Raw genomic sequence first — 19,669 nt, forward strand, 5'->3', positions numbered from 1 at the left:
CCCAGGCTGGTCTGAAACTCCTGGGCTCAAGTGATCCTCCTGCCTCTGCCTCCCAAAGCTGGGCATATAAAAGCTGCTTTATTTGTCATATAATTTTAAACAATAATATGGAATTGTGCTTACAGTACTACTTAAGTTCCTTTCAGAGTGCCTACTTACATCACAGGAAGGTTTACTGAGTGTTTAATTCCTTGTCTGTCATGTGGTAGGGGCTGAATTAAATTTTTTTAAAAGTCACTTAAGATTTTTATTTTTTTTATTATGGAGTCCCGCTCTGTCGCCCAGGCTGGAGTGCAACAGCATGATCCTGGTTCACTGCAACCTCTGCCTCCTGGGTTCAAGTGATTCACCTGCCTCAGCCTCCCAAGTAGCTGGAATTACAAGTGTGTGCCACCAAGCCCGGCTAATTTTGGTATTTTTAGTAGAGATGGGGTTTCACCTTTTTGGCCAGGCTGGTCTTGAAATCCTGACCTCAGGTGATCCAACTGCCTTGGCCTCCCAAAGTGTTGGGATTACAGGCATGAGCCACCATGCCTGGCCTGAATTAAATTTTTGTTTTGTTAATGTGTGTGTGTGTGTGTGGGGGGGGAGATATAAATATATATATATATATATATATTTTTTTTTTTTTTTGGGGGGGGGGACAGAGTCTCGCTGTGTCACCAAGGCTGGAGTGCTGTGGCACAATCTCAGTTCACTGCAACCTTTGGGATTACAGACGTGTACCACCATGTTCAGCTAATTTTTGTGTTTTTAGTAGAGATGGGGTTTCACCATGTTGGCCAGTCTGGTCTCAACTGTTGGCCTCAAGGGATCTGCCCATTTTGGCCTCCCAAAGTGCGCCACCACACCCGACCATGTATACGTATTATTTTTTTATTTTTCTTTTTTATTGAGACGGAGTTTCGCACTGTCATCTGGGCTGGAGTGCAGTGGCATGATCTTGGCTCATGAACCTCTGCCTCCCAGGTTCAAGCAATTCTCCTGCCTCAGCCTCCCAAGTAGCTGGGATTACAGGCGCCTGCCACTACACCCAGCTAATTTTTTGTATTTTTAGTAGAGACGGGATTTCACCATGTCAGCCAGGCTGGTCTTGAACTCCTGACCTCATGATTCACCCGTCTCGGCCTCCCAAAGTGCTGGGATTACAGGCATGAGCCACCGCACCCAGCCGTATAATAATTATTATTTTGAGATGGAGTATTGCTGTCTTGTCCAGGCTGGAGTACTGTGGTGTGATCTCAGCTCACTGCAACCTCTGCCTCCCGAGTTCAAGCTGTTCTTCTGCCTCAGCCTCCTGAGTAGCTGGGATTACAGGCAAGCGCCACCACACTCGGCTGATTTTTGTATTTTTAATAGAGGTGGGGGTTTCACCATGTTGGCCAGGCTGGTCTTGAACTCCTGACTTTGTGATTCATTTGCCTCGGCCTCCCAAAGTGTTGGGATTACAGGTGTGAGCCACTGTGCCCAGCTGGCCATGTATAATTATTTAACCAGCTATATTTTCTGTAGGCTGTTTCTCATTGAATTTAGAAAGTGGTATTATATGGTTCTGCTGAAAGAACATTAAATTAAAAAAAATTTTTTTAAAGTGGTATTGTACTTAAATATTCTGTGAAAGAAAATATCACACGGGCAGGTAATAGGAGCTTTAAAATAAGCTAAATGAGATGAAAACTCAATCAATTCTTTGTCTTTTAGGCTCAAACTCGAGTAAAATTGAATTTCTTGGACCAGATCGCGAAGTACTGGGAGTTACAGGGAAGTACTCTGAAAATTCCACATGTGGAGAGGAAGATCTTGGACTTATTTCAGCTTAATAAGGTAATGGGCTAATGACCATCTTACCATCTTACTCATTTAATAATCTTACTGACAGAATGAATTTGATCTTCTTTGCCTTAAAAAGGAACTTACTGCTCAGCCAGATGGCTCGCGCCTGTAATCTCAGCACTTTGGGAGGTCAAGGGAGGAGGATTGCTTGAGACCAGCCTGGGTAACATAGGGAAACCCTGTCTTTACAAAAAATTAAAAAATTAGATAGGCATGGTGGCATGTGCCAGCTATTTGGGCGGCTAAGGAGGGAGGATCACTTGAGCCCAGGAGGTGGAGGCTGTGGTGAGCTGTGATTGCACCACTGCACTCCAGCCTGGGTAACTGAGCAAGACGCTGTCCCAAAAAAGAAAGAAAGAACAAAAAACCTTATTTTTTGAGATGTGCAAAATGAGGTTCTCAAGTCAGTTGAGTGATGGGGATCATCAGGCTCTGCTTCTCAGGTCTTGAAGCCTTGTTGAATATTTTGCTGCCACCTGTTTTTCTCATTTTCACATTTTACAAAAATTCTGCAAACTGTTTCTTTTTATTACAGATAAGGAAACTGAGGCTCAGGGTGATAAAAAGCTAAAAAGCGCTGAGCCATGGCCGGGCATGGTGGTTCATGCCTGTTATCCCAGCACTTTTTGGGAGGTCGAGGTGGGTGGATCAACTGAGGTCAGGAGTTCGATACCAGCCTGACCAACATGTCAAAACCCCGTCTCTACTAAAAATACAAGATTAGCTGGGTGTGGTGGCACATGCCTGTAATCCCAGCTACTTGGGAGGCTGAGGCAGGAGAATCGCCTGAATCCAGGAGGCGGATGTTGCAGTGAACCGAGATTGCGCCATTGCACTGCAGCCCGGGCAACAAGGGAGAAACTCCGTCTCAGGGAAAAAATAAAAGAAAAAAAGCTGAGCCATAATTCAATACCAGGCCCAATTGATTCTGAACTTTACGTTCTTTCCATCAAACATGCTGGCATGCATCCTAGTCTTTAGTTTTTGGAGATTTATTTAAGAGTCCAGAGTAAGACCAAGTATTATAGTCCCTTCTTTGGTAGAGATTTAGTTTTAGGTAAACTGATTCTTTCCACATGATTGCTCTGGGGATGTGAAAAGTAGCTTAGAGGGGACAAAATGTTTATGGACCATGTTGTCAAGAGAGATGTTTAAAATTTCTAACTTAAAATTAGTAGTGTGTATATATGTGTGTGTGAGTATATGTGTGTGTGTGTGTGTGTGAGTATATGTATATATATATTTGATTGGCAAAACATGTTTTTAAAAGATAACCATAGCCAAGAACATTTTCCCCTTGGAGTCATACTTAGGTGCGATTAGAAGTGACTCCATATAGTTGTTTCTAATTTTGCTATTTTAACAGTTAGTTGCAGAAGAAGGTGGATTTGCAGTTGTTTGCAAGGATAGAAAATGGACCAAAATTGCCACCAAGATGGGGTTTGCTCCTGGCAAAGCAGTGGGCTCACATATCAGAGGGCATTATGAACGAATCCTTAACCCCTACAACTTATTCCTATCCGGAGACAGCTTAAGGGTAAGTTTGGGGGCTAGCCTTAACCTGTTTTATCTTACTACTTGTCAGTACATTGTCTTTTCAGGAAAATGAAAAGGCCTCGATTGTGTTTGGAAGACCTTGTTTTAGAAGACCTTGTTTTGTCGGGGTGCGGTGGCTCACCCCAATCCTAACACTTTGGGAGGCCAAGGCAGGTGAATCACCTGAGGACAGGAGTTTGAGACCAGCCTGGCCAACATGGCGAAACTTCGTCTCTACTAAAAATACAAAAATCAGCTGGGCATGGTGGCGGGTGCCTGTAATCCCAGCTACTTGGGAGGCTGAGGCAGGAGAATCGCTTGAACCCAGAAAGTGGAGGTTGCAGTGAGCCGAGATCGTGCCACTTCACTCAAGCCTGGGCAAAGAGCGAGACTCCGAGACTCCATCTGAAACAAAAAAATACCTTGTTTTGTGTTTTTCCCTCTAGTGTTTTTGTTCTGCTTTGAGAGCAACTATACTTAGAAGTTTGTTTCTGAGCCGGGCGCGGTGGCTCACGCCTGTAATCCCAGCACTTTGGGAGGCCGAGGCGGGCGGATCACGAGGTCAGGAGATCGAGACCATCCTGGCTAACACGGTGAAACCCCGTCTCTACTAAAAATGCAAAAAAAATTAGCCGGGCGAGGTGGCGGGCGCCTGTAGTCCCGGCTACCCGGGAGGCTGAGGCAGGAGAATGGCGTGAACCCGGGAGGCGGAGCTTGCAGTGAGCCGAGATCGCGCCACTGCACTCCAGCCTGGGCGACTGAGCCAGACTCCGTCTCAAAAAAAAAAAAAAAAAAGTTTGTTTCTGGAATGAATAAGATTGTGGAGGAAATTTTTTTACTGTCAAAAGCTACTTGTTAAAACTTTGCCTTCTCTTTAAATTTAAAGTTAGCTAAAGTATTCCTGGCTGTCATATGAAGGTATAAGCTGTGAAATAACTTACCTACCTATTCTCTTTTGCCAGCTGAGATTTTTAAGGAGATTGTCAGAATGTTGATATGGTAAAGATAGGGGATTTTATAATGCTGCATAGCTAATGGGTTCCTCTTCTAGTAATTCCTATGTAGCCATGTTCATTTCTGACAAAATGGTATTTGTGAAATTATTCACTTAAAAACTTGTAAGTAAAACAATACTATAAAAGCTTCCCATTTATTTCCATGCCTTGGTAGAAAGAAGAGGGGTGTCATTATCCATTCACACCCTTTGAGTTATTTTAGGACTACAGCAGTGAGCCCTATAATTTTAAGAATTGTTTTCTGTGCTGTAGAGAGGTAGGAAGAGAATAACATAGTTTTTGAGGGGTAAATCACTAACCAAAGTCCTGTCCTAATACTATACACACACAAACACACCATCTGTAATGCTTAAATCCGGTAGATTTGTTTTTCTTCCCTCTTTGCCTTATTGATTCCAGGTGAACACTTTTTTTTTTTTTTTTTTTTTTGAGATGGAGTCTCGCTCTGTCCCCCAGGCTGGAGTGCAGTGGTGCGATCTCCGGCTCATTGCAAGCTCCGTCTCCCGGGTTCATGTCATTCTCCTGCCTCAGCCTCCCGAGTAGCTGGGACTACAGGCGCCCGCCACCGCGCCTGGCTAATTTTTTGTATTTTTAGTAGAGAGGGGATTTCACCGTGGTCTGGATCTCCTGACCTCGTGATCCGCCTGCCTCAGCCTCCCAAAGTGCTGGGATTACAGGCGTGAGCCACCAGGCCCAGCTAACACTTTTTAGCATAGAAGAAAGTGGCCAATCTGACATTCAAAACTTTTTTTTTGTTTGTTTAGTACATTATGTGAATGTTTAGTGAGCCCATGGATGAAATTGTTTAGAATGTTGAGTGTGAGCCGGGAGCGATGGCTCAAGCCTGTAATCCCAGCACTTTGGGAGGCCAAGGTGGGCGGATCACTAGATGGAGAGATGGAGACCATCCTGGCCAACATGGTGAAACCCGGTCTCTACTAAAAATACAAAAATTAGCTGGGCATGGTGGCGCGCGTCTGTAGTCCCAGCTACGTGGGAGGCTGGAGCAGGAGAATCGCTTGAACCCAGGAGTCGGAGGTTGCAGTGAGCTGGGATTGTGCCACTGCACTCCAGCCTGGGTGACAGAGCAAGACTCTGTCTCAAAAAAATAAAAAAAATTAAAAATACGCTGGGCGCGGTGGCTCACACCTATAATCCCAACACTTTGGGAGGCCGACGCAGGTGGATCCCCTGAGGTCAGGAGTTTGAGATCAGGCTGGCCAACATGGCAAAACCCCGTCTCTACTAAAAATACAAAAAAAAAAAAAAAAAAAAAAAAAAAAAGTAGCTGGATGTGGTGGCAGGCGCTTGTAATCTGAGTTACTTGGGAGGCTAAGGCAGGAGAATTGCTTGAACCTGGGAGGCAGAGGTTGCAGTGAGCCAAGATCGTGCCATTGCACTCCAGCCTGGGTGACAGAACAAGACTTAGAACGAGATTGTCTCAAAAAAGAAAAAAACAAAAATAAAAAATAGAATGTTGAATGTGGAACGTTTTTGCCTCATAGTCAGATCTAGATACAGTTACCCGTAATAGGTTAATTTTCTCTTCCTGAACTCTTCCTAAGTATGGAAGTTATAGTGAATAAAGGGAGAGAGAGTCCTTTTAGTGATGCTTTGTGGGTTGTAACATTTTAGAAACATGTCACTTATATACTTAAAAAGGCAATGTAGTTTTATGGTTAAAAGTCACTTAAATATTTATACAATCAAGGAGTTGAAAGGAATAAGTATTTAAAAGGTACCCTTTTGTAAACATTGCATCTACAGTAAAGGTAGATATTTGTGAGTGACTTACTCTGTGCCAAGTATGTTTTAGGAAGTGATACACATTCATTGTAGAAAGTTTAAAAACACAGGAGGAGAGTATGGCAAAATAAAATCACTCCTGATCCTTCCACCTGTTATTTCTCTCAGGGCTATTTTTATGCATACATTCACAAATTGAAAGTGTACTCTTCTTCATTGCATCTTGGGTTTTTTTACTAATCATATGAGCATTTGCCATATCATTGAATAGTTTTGAAAATGCGATTTCTAATGACTGTGGCAATCCATTTTTTATAGCCAGACCTTATTTTTATTTCTTCTATTGTAGAATGTTGAGGTCGATTCTAGTTTTTTATTATAATACTATGATGAACATTCCTTGTATGTAAATTTTCACATCTATTTCTAATTTTTGAAATAGTTATTAGGGAGAGAAGAATTGAAGAACATATACTTAGGAAAAACAGAGGTGTACAGTGAAGGAATTATTGCAAAAGGGTGAAGGGAGAGTGTAAGTTAAATTTTAGGAAGCTTGAGAAAAGTTGATACACTGTTCCCAGTGGAACAGAGGCCTCAATCTTGCATCATCATGTTTTCTAAATGTCTTAAGGGATTGCTCTGCCTTTGTGGGATGATGTGATTATGGCATGATGATGATATTAAATCACCTGTAAGGCCTAGTTTCTCAAGTAAAGGTTAAAATTAGCGTCTGTATGTTAATAACATTAGATATAAAACCATATCGTGTGTATTTTTAATTGTGGTTTGGAACAAAATAATAAAGCTCTTCTTACTTATTCTAAAAAACTACAGGGCATGATTGTCTTAGATCTGCAAAGTCCTTACAGAACCAAGCTGACCATAGATGATGGAACTATTGAGACTAACTAGTAGGAGATAGGAACCATATATGTAGTATCCGAATTTGTGACAATCCACTTAGTACAATTTATGTAATTCAGCTCAATTTGTATTTTCCTAATCACTCCTCATACTTTTGTGTCTCCAATAGAAAGTACGTTGGATACATAAAGGGGATTAATTTACATGATGAACAGGTTTTATTGCCCTCTGCATGCTTTCATTAAACATACTCTAAATGCTCAACTGAGGACTTGTTACAAAACAGAAGGCAATGTTCTATACTACTTTTTGTAAAAAACAAAATATTTTTTTCTCTCAATTGTTATTGGTGTTTAGTTTGTCTCATAATTTTTTCTTTTTTCTTTTTTTTTTTGAGACGGAGTCTTGTTCTGTCACCCAGGCTGGAGTGCAGTGGCATGATCTCGGCTCACTGCAATGTCTGCCTCCCAGGTCCAAGCGATTCTCCTGCCTCAGCCTCCTGAGTAGCTGGGATTACAGGCATGTGTCACCACATCAGCTAATTTTTGTATTTTTAGTAAGGACGGGGTTTCACTATGTTGGCCAAGCTGGTCTTGAACTCCTGACCTCAAGTGATCTACCTGCCTCGGCCTCCCAAAGTGCTGGGATTACAGGCGTGAGCCACTATACCTAGCCATAAGTCTTAAATAAGGTACCTTATTTAAGGCACCACCGCACCTGACCAACTTTTTTCAGAATGTAAATGCTTAACTATTAGGAATATAATAGTTAACTTTTCTGGATCAGATCAATGTGTAGGTTTAAGTAGAATGAGCAGAATATTTAATATTTATAGGGTGCTATTACCAGTGGTAGATTTACTACTTGTTAACAAGTAATGAGTCAGTATTTTTAAGTAGTATATCATATTTCTTAACTATCAGAAATAAATTTTATCATTTTGTCGCTTTGTACTTACTTTTGTTCTTTTGCCCGTCTCTGTATTTCTGCAAATGTGAGGAGGAAAGGGGCCAATCTCATTAGTGAGATTCTGTGGTAGTAACTGTGCCCGTAGTGTCGGTGCTTCAGGAAGGTTGTTATTTCCATGTATTTCATTCCAAATATAGCTGCTATAACACACCCCAGAGGGTTACTTTTGAAACTTTTACAAAGGTTTTTCGTGAGGTTTGTGGGTCCTCTTATGAAAGAGTAGTACTTACCTGAAATTCATATTAGCTTCAGTGGCAACATTTTGTGGTGTTAATAGCTTAGAATAAAACTAAAAAGAAAAACCAAAGCAAGAAGAGAGATGCATTTTTTATCAGAACCAAAGTTATTGCTGTGGGCTACCAGTTGATCTTTGCCTTGCGAGTTAGACTTTGTAGGGATATACTGTGGTAAATAGAAACCCTAGTGAGGAAGACTGCTTTAGTTAAATGACCTGTTTTCTCAATTCAGGTGATATCTTTGGATGATAACTTTGCTAGTTATATCTGAAACTATACAGTTGTAAAATTTAGAAAACATATTGGATTCCCTATTTTTTAAATTCCAAATACTTTTTAAAAATGAGATATTTTTAATATGGAAAATTGTTTTGGGAGCTTATAAGGGCCTTTCTAACAATAGGGACCTTCCATTAACTGACAGTTGCAAGCACAAATAATTCCAAGTGGTTTATTGGGAATGCCTTGAGACAGCTATGGTCTGTTGTAACCTGATGATGTCAGCAATGAAAAATCTAAGCAACACCCCCTGTTAAAAATTTTTAAAATGTTTTAAACCTTTATAGATGTATGTATGTGGTTGGTAACTGCAGACTTGTCTTTATTTTTATTTAGATTTTTAAAAATTATAGGCCTGTTGTCTAGTTAAATAGTTGTAAAATGTACCTTACAAAACTCTGTAAGATTAAAAAGGGAAGGAATTTATCAGTATAGTTGTTATTTCTAGTGTTTGCAGAAGCCAAACCTGACCACAGACACTAAGGACAAGGAGTACAAACCCCATGATATTCCCCAGAGACAGTCTGTGCAGCCTTCGGAAACGTGCCCCCCAGCCCGACGAGCAAAACGCATGAGAGCAGAGGTAAGAGCCTCATGAGGTTAATTTAGAAGGAATTCTCAAGCCCTATTACCAATGGCTGTCTGATACTGGATTTCTCTCATGTGTGTGCTCTTTGTAGTTTTGAACCTTGTTAATCTCACAAAGGGATGCTGTTTGTATTCTAACTTTTACACTTGGGTGAATTGTACCATCAAAGGGATAAGGAATCGAAGAAGTCTTTCTAAGTTTATGCTGCCTGTACAGACTGCTGCTTGTTACCAATCAAGGCCTTAGGAAGAATTGGTGTTGTGTGTTCCTATTTGGATTGCCCATTACCCTCACAAAGTTGGGCAGTGTTTAATGGAGATTAAAGCTGGAAAACATGTAGATTAGGAGGTTTTTTAAACAGAGTGGTTAGAAGACAGTTAAAGCCATTTTTCTCAGACTTCTTTTTTTTTTAGAGACAGAATCTCACTCTGTTGCCCAGGCTGGAGTGCAGTGGCGCGATCTTGGCTCACTGCAACCTCCGCCTCCCAGATTCCAGCAATTCTCCTGCCTCAGCCTCCCCAGTAGCTGGGACTACAGGCATGTGCCACCACGCCCAGTTAATTTGTTTTGTATTTTTAGTAGAGACGGGTTTCACTGTGTTAGCCAGGATGGTCTCAGTCTCCTGATCTCATGATCCACCCATTGTGGCCTCCCAAAGTGCTGGGATTACAGGCGTGAGCCACCGCGCCTGGCCTCTTCTTCTTTTTAGAGATGGTCTCGCTCTGTCACCTAGACTGGAGTACAGTGGCATGATCATAGCTTACTGCAACTTTCAACTCCCAGGCTCAGGTGATAACTGCCACCTCAGCCTCCCGAGTAGCTGGAACTAGAGATGCATGCCATGCATGCCTAACTAATTAAAATTTCTTTTGTGTGAGATGGAGTCTCGCTTTGTCGCCCAGGCTGGAGTGCAGTGGCGTGATCTCGGCTCACTGCAAGCTCCACCTCCCGGGTTTACGCCATTCTCCTGCCTCAGCCTCCCGAGTATGCAACACCTGGCTAATTTTTGTATTTCTAGTTAGAGATGGGGTTTTGCCATGATGGCCAGACTGATCTCAAACTCCTGGCCTCAAGTGATCCACTCACCTCGGCCTCCCCAAATGCTGGGATTACAGGTGTGAGCCACCTCACCCAGCCACAATTTGTTCTTGATCCTTTGACTTTCCCTATTTTTTTTTTTTTTTGAGATGGAGTCTTGCTCTGTCACCCAGGCTGGAGTGCAATGGCATGATCTCAGCTCACTGCAGCCTCTGTCTCCTGGGTTCAAGCAATTCTCCTGCCTCAGCCTCCCAAGTAGCTGGGACTACAGGTGCATGCCACCATGCCCGGCCAATTTTTGTAATTTTAGTAGAGACAGGGTTTCACTGTTAGCCAGACTGGTCTTGAATTCCCAACCTCAAGTGATCTGCCTGCCTTGGCCTCCCAAAGTGCTGCGATTACAGGTGTGAGCCACTGTGCCTGGCCAACTTTTCCCTATTTTAAAATTTCTCATCCATGCTTTAATAGTAGTTTCAAAGGTGAGCTTTCTTCCTTAGGAAGAGAGAGAAGTATGTTTTGAATGCCCTGTTAACAGAGGCAATTGGTAGGATATAGTCATCTTGAGATTCCAGTTGGATTTTTAAAGATTATATCTTCTTAAAGGAAATATTCATATATGTGACAATTTTTTTAGGCCATGAATATTAAAATAGAACCCGAGGAGACAACAGAAGCCAGAACTCATAATCTGAGACGTCGAATGGGTTGTCCAACTCCAAAATGTGAAAATGGTAAGAAAATTTATCAGTGAATAGGAAAGAAAAAGTAAATAAAGTAAAAATAACTATTCATAAGTAAACCTTATAAGCTGAAAAAGTCAATGGAAAAAATTAAAAAGTAAACATTAGAGCAGCTATTACACTGGGTTGAGCTTTGAGAAAATCTTAATATATCAACAGTGTCCTTGTTCTCATAATTAACTGACTAGTGGGAGAGAGAAACAGAAACTCTATGTATGCATATTAGGAGTGTGGATGAGTTTCTCAGCTCTAGTGAGTTGCTACTTTGAAATTTGATTCAACGCAGTTACTTGAAGTAATTTGTGAAAAACATAGGTGCCTTTGACCGAATGTCTAATAGATTTATTTCAGGCAAGGCAAACAGACATGTTCCTAAATCTGAATTGTAGTTAATTGCTTGCCTGGCTATCACTTGATGTAAGTCACTGAGAGGTGGATTTGAGATTCTCTTAAGAGAAATCTTATATGTGAGGCACATACAAATTAAGAAGTTAATAATAAAATGTGTTCCACTTAGGGATTAGTGAGGTAGTGGAAAGGCAGCACAATGCAGTGGAAAGTACAATATAAAGTAATACAGTAATCTTGGCACAACCGCTAACTAGTTATGTAACCTTAGAGATGTTTCTTGACTGACTTTAACATCAGTTTTCTTACCTTTGAAATGGGTTTGTTGTGAAGGATTAAATACTTTATGGGAAGCATTGAGCACAATGCCTACTGCATGATAGTTCAGTAATTGATAGCCAGTGTTTTTGCCAAACTTCTTAGTCTTCAGAACCAGGAATTTGGAGACCAGGAGGATGACCAGGAAGTCATCTTAGATCATGGAGAGATAATGTGTTATATGGAGGAGGTATAGTTGGTGAACTGTTGGTCTCTTATAGTCATGGCCAAGAGGAATTTGATTTCATCAGTATATGTTATGTGTTGGTCTTAAGAAAACTTTAGTTCCTCCCACCAAATCACCTCCCACCAAATCCCTCTGTTGACATATGGAGATTACAATTTGAGATGAGATTTGGGTGGGGACGCAGAGCTAAACCATATTACACTGCTAGTAAAAGTATAAATTGGTACAAACAAATTAGAAAGCCATTTGAAAGCCCAACAATATTTGGACTTCTGCATTATTATGGTAGGTAAAGCATACAACCTGAGAGACATCTTCAGAAGTAACCTACATCCTGAAATTTAAATGGCACAAGAGTTTGCATTTTATCATAAAGTAATCAGCATTTGAGCCCTTGAATAAAGTATACTGGCTGCTATTGCTACTAAAATGAAAACACACATGAAATTGTGTTTGTGTACGGTATGTGCTTTGGGAGGGAGATGATCAGTTGAGGGAGGAAGTGGAAAAAAGCATTGTACAGAAAGAGCTAATTTTGGATTGCCTCCTACAGAGAAAGAAATGAAGAGTAGCATCAAGCAAGAACCTATTGAGAGGAAAGATTATATTGTAGAAAATGAGAAGGAAAAGCCCAAGAGTCGATCTAAAAAGGCCACCAATGCTGTGAGTGAAATCTCCCTTTCTCCTTTTTCTTTCCTCTTTTCCTTCTTCCCCTCCTTTCTTTAATCCCCTTTACCCCCAAGTTTAAACTTAAATTTGTGCTTTAAATAAGATTGTTTAACTTAGTGTCTGACAATAAAAATATCTTTTGAAGTCAGTTTGTAGTATTAGTTAATAAATGAGGAATGAGGAAATACATGATCGTACTATAAAGATGGTAGTAACATCTGGAGGGGGCATTGACTGCCATTTTCTGGAATACATTCAGTTTTAGCACTGAATAATAACTGTAATCTAGCTCATTATAGGTAGAATTGCTCATAATTCACTAGCTCCCTTCTACATGAGCTGAAGGCTAGCTCAAAAATCCAAGTTAGTGTTTTCCAACTTTCCAGCTAGCAAAGGGAAGGAAGGAAATGGAAAGAAGGAACAAAAAAGAGAAAGGAAGAAGGAAGAAGAAGGAAGGAATGAAAAGGAAGTAGAGAAGGAAGGAAGAGAAAGAAAAGGAACAAAGGAAAGCAGTTGGGAGTAGGGAGGAGGGCATGGCAGAGTTAGAGGGCTGGGAGCTGTTTATTCTGTGGAAAACTTTTATTAAAAGTAAAGCCTGATGGCATTAGAAAGGATCTGGTTCTTCTCTACCCCCTTCTGAGAGCCTGAAACAGTGCTTTTTTTCATGGAACTAGAAATTATTCTAATTGAGTGTTCTCTCCATAAATGTCACCTTCTGCCCCACCCCCTCTCCGCAATACAATCAGAAAACTGACAGAGCTAGATTTTTATTTGCTACAGTAAATATACTGAAACAGTTAGACTCCCCGTTTAGTTGAATTCTCAGCTTTCTAGTATTGAGTAATAGTTTGCTATGGCTGCCATAAGGATAAGCCACAGAGTGAGTGGCTTAAACAACAGAAATTTATTTTTTCACAGTTGTATAGGCTGGGAAATTTGAGATCAAGGTGTTGGCGGGGTTGATTTCTTCTGAGCCCTCTTTCCTTGGCTGTAGATGGCTGTCTTTCACATGGTCTTTCCTCTGTACATATCTTTGTCCTTATAAGGACACCAGTCATATTGGATGATTACCTCTGTAAGGACTCATTTCCAAATATAGTCACATTCTGAGGTACCGAGGGTTAGGACTTCAACATATGAGTTTTTAGGGGAATACAGTGTACCTGATAAAAAGTAATAACTGGCCGGGTGCGGTGGCTCAAGCCTGTAATCCCAGCACTTTGGGAGGCCGAGACGGGCGGATCACGAGGTCAGGAGATCGAGACCATCCTGGCTAACACGGTGAAACCCCGTCTCTACTAAAAATTACAAAAAACTAGCCGGGCGAGGTGGCGGGCGCCTGTAGTCCCAGCTACTCGCTACTTGGGAGGCTGAGGCAGGAGAATGGCGTGAACCCGGGAGGCGGAGCTTGCAGTGAGCTGAGATCCGGCCACTGCACTCCAGCCTGGGCGACAGAGCTAGACTCCGTCTCAAAAAAAAAAAAAAAAAAAAAAAAAAGTAACAACTATGCCTTATCACTGGGCATTAGGGGAACTTCTTAACCATGACCCCTTAATTAGAATTAAAAGTGGTAGTTTATTTTTATTTTTTTAGAGACGACTGGAGTACAGTGACACAATCATAGCTACTGCTGCCTTGAACTCCTGGGCTCAAGGGATCCTCTTGCCCCAGCCTCTTAAGTAGCTGGGACCACAGGTGTGCACCACCATGCCCAGCTAATTTTTTTTTTTTTTTAATTTCTTGTAGAGACAGTGTCTTGCCATATTGCCTAGGCTGGTCTCAAACTCCTGGCTTCAAGCAGTCCCACCAGGGCCCCAGAAAGTGTTGGGATTACAGGCTTAAGCCACTGTGCCAGGAACTTTAAAACAGTTTTGTTTTAAATATGGAAAAATTATATTTTCCTTCACAAATTATACTTTTGGTTAGGTTGGTAATTTATTACCTGGTGTCTTTTTTTTCTCTTTTTTTTCTGAGACAGGGTCTCTGTCACCCAGGCTAGAGTGCAACAGTGCAATAAGGGCTCACTCCAACCTTGACTTACGAGGCTCAAGCAGTCCTCCTGCCTCAACTCCCCAAATAGTTGGGACTACAGGCATGTGCCACCACACTTGGCCTGTAACCTTAGCATCTTGTTGTTTTGGAACCTACTAAAAACTTTAAATAACAAACTTTAAACATATGACAATTGAGAAAGCTAGGAGATTCCACCTTATATTTGGGTATGCATGAGGTATTGTGAAAGATCCTTCATAGAAAGTGAAGCATTTTTATTTAAAATATCCTTTATAGAGGTTGAAGCATTTGTAGCAGGATGTAGAGACTAGATTATGCCTCAGATCCATTTCATTTCTAGAATTTTAGAAAATCAAATAATAGATCATGTTCCTTTGTTCTGTACCCATTTTTATTGCTACAGGTGGATCTGTATGTCTGTCTCTTATGTGGCAGTGGCAATGATGAAGACCGGCTACTGTTGTGTGATGGCTGTGATGACAGTTACCATACCTTTTGCTTGATCCCACCTCTCCATGATGTTCCCAAGGGAGACTGGAGGTGTCCTAAGTGTTTGGCTCAGGTAATAATTAATGGTAGAAGTAACACTAGAAAATTTTTTTAGGGCATTTTTCTTTGCCTTTGAGTTTTATTTATTTTTTATTTTATTTTTAGACAAGGACTAACTTTGTTGCCCAGGTTGGAGTGCAGTGGCACAAACATAGCTCACTGCAGTCTCAACCTCCCTGGCTCAAGCAGTTCTCCCACCTCAGTCCCCCAAGTAGCTGGAACTACAGGCCCATGCCATGATGCCTGGCTGATTTTTGTATTTTTTGTACAGAGGGATTTCACCATGTTGCCCAGGGTTGATCTCGAACTCCTGAGCTCAAATAATCCTCCTACCTCGGCCTTCCAAATTGCTGGGATTACAGGTCTGAGCCACCTCATTTGGCCTGCCTTTGAGTTTTAGATTTGGCAGTTGACAGTAATGAGGTCCAGGAAGAAAACTGGGATGGACCTGAATAGGAAAGAGGTCTTAGAAGTGAGTTCCACAATGTATGTGGGTAGTTAAGAGGCAGAAAATAATTTGTAATAACTATCTTTTTTTTTTTTAATTCTTATAAAAAGCATTACATGCTCTTTGCAAGAATTACTAAAACACTGAACAACTTAAAAAGTAGAGCTATGCTTTCACAGTGCATACATAACCACTGTTAATGTCTTGGTGTATATTCATCCTGCCTTTTTTCTATTTTAAACAAATGGAGCTACATTATATAAGTAATTTTAGTAATCTGCTTTTTTCATTTATAGAGACATTTTCATGTAGCACTGTGATTACTGATGTTTTTAATAGTGCATGCTGTCATTGGTAAAATCTGAAAAGGATCTATGATTATCTTTTTGAGGTTTGTTTTTTTTTTTTGAGATAGGATCTCACTCTGTCACCCAGGTTGGAGTACAGTGGAGTGCAGTGGTGTGATCTCAGCTCACTGCAACCTCCGCCTCCCCAGCTCAAGTGATCCTCCCATCTCAGCCTCCCAAGTAGCTGGGACTATAGGCTTGCACCACCATGCCCAGCTAATTTTTGTATTTTTTAGTAGAGACAGGGTTTTGCCACATTGTCCATGTTGGTATCAAACTGAGCTCAGGTGATCCGCCTGCCTCGGCCTCCCAAAGGACTGGATTATAGGTGTGAGCCATTGCGTCCAGCCATTAGGATTATTTTGTATTAATATTATGTAGCAGTCAGTCTATTACCCTTGTTAGGGTTGAATTGTAATATAATAGTAAGGAGGTTTAAGTATAGCATGGGTATAAAGGTTTGAGTGCTTTTCCATGTAGCTATGTTGCAACATAAGGATGCCTCCATCAATGGGAGGTCGTTAAGCATGGGACAGGGCAGTGGGTCATGGATGTTAGATAAATTATTTAATAACTTGTAATAGGGATGACCTTATCAATGGATCTGGAATATTTAAGTCTATTGGCTCACGAAGATCTAAGGCAGCTTATACTGCCCCTGTTAACTCCTAGTATTAGATTATAATCAAATATTGCTGGCCTGAGAGCCATTCTGTTTCCATCAAGTGGTTTATCTCTATTTTGATCTATTGTATGTTGATTTTATAATTTTAACTCCCAGGAGAACATTATTACTCTCATTTTCAGTATTGAAAACATTATTTGATTTCGAAGGAAGTCGAATCTTTAGCGTGCCTCTTGTAAGTATGTAAATTTATCCAAGTTGTGGTTGTTAAAATTGACATTTTATTTGCTCATTAGCAAATAAATAAAATGTATTTCATTTGCTTATTAAAATAACCACATTTTTCAGGCAGGTTTATTTTTATAATATAGACCTAGCATAGCAGTAAAATACACAAATTAAAGCCTTGTTTTCTATCTGCCAGCTTGATGATTGACCAAGTATACTTGGTGTTTTCAGTATCACCTAGAACATAATTTTCTTTTTTATTTTCAGGAATGTAGTAAGCCACAAGAAGCATTTGGCTTTGAACAAGCAGCCAGGGACTATACCCTCCGTACTTTTGGGGAAATGGCAGATGCGTTCAAATCTGATTACTTCAACATGCCGGTCCATGTATGTACATATATACTGCTTCGATTTAGGATTTTAATAGCTTTTGGAGAAAAGTGTACCTGAAGATGGATTTTTAGTTGAGGCCTCACTCTATTAGGCATTATCACACAGAAAGCAGAATGAAACCTTTAATTTGTTTTGTGGTATTTAAAATTTCATAATACTTTAAAAAGCATTCTAATTTTTTTATTTTAGGATTTCTCTAAAGATACCTCTTCCACACTGATCATACAGCACCAGTAATAGAATACTAATAAAGAAAATTATCAGCAATCGTTTTGGTCCAACAAATATAAAGAATACTTAACAAAATGTATTAAATGACTGCTATGTGCCAAGGAGTGTACTATGCATTGGGAACACATTTGTTGTATATTGTTATGTAATCATAAGTTAGTATTATAAATTTCAGGATGAGTCCATTTTTAATTCCCCTTTATGTACTTTGAAGCATAAGCATTTTCCATTCAGCATTTAATTATTCCATCAAATGAGTACACCAAAATGTAATGCTTTAATTCTGGATGTTTAAGCTATGATTTTTGTCACTACTAATAAAGCACTGCAGCAAACCCTTAATGCATGTAGTACTCTTTAATTGGATGATTTTCTTGGGATGATTATTGAAGTCAGATGAGAGTCATTCTCCCTCATTCCATCCCAGTGGCTGTAGCAATTTATGGATTCCAGCAATGTATGAGTGAACTGGTTTTTCCCCAACACCTCTAACATCAGCTATTAGTTACTTAAAATGTTTGCTTATTTAATGGACTTAAATTTATACTCCATTTGAATTTTCAGTTCTCTTGACTTCTGTATGTGTTATATTTGCCAATATGTTTTGCTTAACCAATCCTGATGACTTGCATGTAACCTCTTCTATTTGTGGTTAACTGTATATTTTGACGAAATATTAGATGAGGACATTGAGGGATAGACGTTTAAATGTTACCTGCCTCTGGATTTACACCAGATTAACAACAGATTGACATTTAATCTGGTTACTCTTTATTCTAAGGGTGTGCTGCTACAAATTGCTCCTTTTGTCATATCCTATGTACTGGCAGCCCCCAACCACCCCTTCCCCACCTGGCCTTGAACCAGTACCAGTCGGTGGCCTGTTAGGAACAGGACCACACAGCAGGAGGTGATTGGTGGGCAGACGTTACCAGCCGAGCTCTGGCTCCTGTCAGATCAGCAGCTGCATTAGATTCTTATAGGGCAAACCCTATTGTGAACTGCCCATGCAAAGTATCTAGGTTGCATATTCCTTATGAGAATCTAATCCCCCCACCTCCCAGCCCTTGCGCCCTGCCCTTCCCTAGGGGTCCATGGAAAAATTGCCTTCCATGAAACTCATCCCTGGTGCCAAAAACACAGGGACATTGGGGATCACTGCTATATACTGTCTTTTTTTTTTTTTTTTTTTTTTGAGATGGAGTCTCGCTCTGTCGCCCAGGCTGGAGTGCAGTGGTGCAGTCTCGGCTCACTGCAAGCTCCACCTCCCGGGTTCACGCCATTCTCCTGCCTCAGCCTCCCGAGTAGCTGGGACTACAGGTGCCTGCCACCATGCCTGGCTAATTTTTTGATTTTTTAGTAGAGATGGGGTTTCACCATGTTAGCCAGGATGGTCTCAATCTTCTGACCTCGTGATCCATCTGCCTTGGCCTCCTAAAGTGCTGGGATTATAGGCGTGAGTCACCGCGCCTGGCCTATACTGTCTTTTTTGTGTTGGTTGCCTACATTGCTCTCAGACAGGTCCAGTGAAAAGAATGAAAGGATGGACTCAGGTAATGTATTTGAAAGCATCTCAAAGTATAAAAGCATCATTGAAACAATAAACCATTATTACTGTGCTGTTGTCAACTGTACAGTACTATATGTTATTCAAACACAACTAACCATTATTACTATACAGTTTATGTTTGAAACACAGAAATATCTCCAAGTCATAAATAATTGCTTTCCTTGGCTCCCTTTTACAGTTGTGGCATGGCTGGTGATAGAGGAACATGAATTCCTTTTAGACAGTAGAGGTTTTCTGAATTGCCTAAGATCAATTATAGAACATTCTAGACACAATTTTTCCGTAGGGTACTGTTCTTTGATTCCCATCACTAAGCTTAATTGGTCACAGACAGTTTGTGAGGGAACTCATTTTTTCTATTCCTTGTATTTCCAGATGGTCCCCACAGAGCTTGTTGAGAAAGAATTTTGGAGACTGGTAAGCACTATTGAGGAGGATGTCACAGTGGAATATGGAGCTGACATTGCCTCAAAGGAATTTGGCAGTGGCTTTCCTGTCCGAGATGGGAAAATCAAACTTTCACCCGAGGAAGAGGTAGGCATATAAGTGGCTTGGAAATGGAGGTATTGAAAGTCTGTTTGATTGGCTTGAAGTAACTTATGATTACTTTTAGCAAATCCTTAATTACCAGATTTTTAATGATTTCAAGAAAAGTAGAAAGAGCCTACAGAAGAATTCTAGTCCTAACTATGTCCTGTATTGTGGTCACAGGGGAAAATTACTTACCACCCTTTGCCTTCAGATTTTATAACCTTGGTTTCTCTTTCTGAAGAAAACCTGAAGGACTGAGACCAGGTCTATTTATTTTTGAACTTTAATATTTTTGAGTATTTTTTTCCATACTAGCGAACTATTCTTAGGAAGAGTTCTATTTCTATCTTGGTAGGAAAGTGTGAT

The 19,669-nt window shown here is 40.6% G+C and overlaps 1 protein-coding gene across 2 annotated transcripts in view; it reads left to right on the top strand.

Annotated features, from left to right (window-relative positions):
- The window catches only part of KDM5B (lysine demethylase 5B), an 83,630-nt gene that overhangs the window by 33,786 nt on the left and 30,175 nt on the right, over nucleotides 1-19,669 (top strand). Inside the window, exons 3-10 of one of the 2 annotated variants that reach the window (XM_007988917.3) lie at nucleotides 1,702-1,824; nucleotides 3,200-3,370; nucleotides 8,928-9,062; nucleotides 10,741-10,837; nucleotides 12,253-12,362; nucleotides 14,785-14,943; nucleotides 16,846-16,965; nucleotides 19,148-19,306. In XM_007988917.3, the coding sequence (XP_007987108.2) occupies nucleotides 1,702-1,824; nucleotides 3,200-3,370; nucleotides 8,928-9,062; nucleotides 10,741-10,837; nucleotides 12,253-12,362; nucleotides 14,785-14,943; nucleotides 16,846-16,965; nucleotides 19,148-19,306 (1,074 nt within the window). The remainder of the gene's footprint in view (nucleotides 1-1,701; nucleotides 1,825-3,199; nucleotides 3,371-8,927; nucleotides 9,063-10,740; nucleotides 10,838-12,252; nucleotides 12,363-14,784; nucleotides 14,944-16,845; nucleotides 16,966-19,147; nucleotides 19,307-19,669) is intronic. The other variant, XM_037985733.2, reaches the window with a different exon arrangement.

The sequence above is a fragment of the Chlorocebus sabaeus genome, chromosome 25 (assembly GCF_047675955.1).
Source record: "Chlorocebus sabaeus isolate Y175 chromosome 25, mChlSab1.0.hap1, whole genome shotgun sequence".
Lineage (NCBI taxonomy): Eukaryota > Metazoa > Chordata > Mammalia > Primates > Cercopithecidae > Chlorocebus > Chlorocebus sabaeus.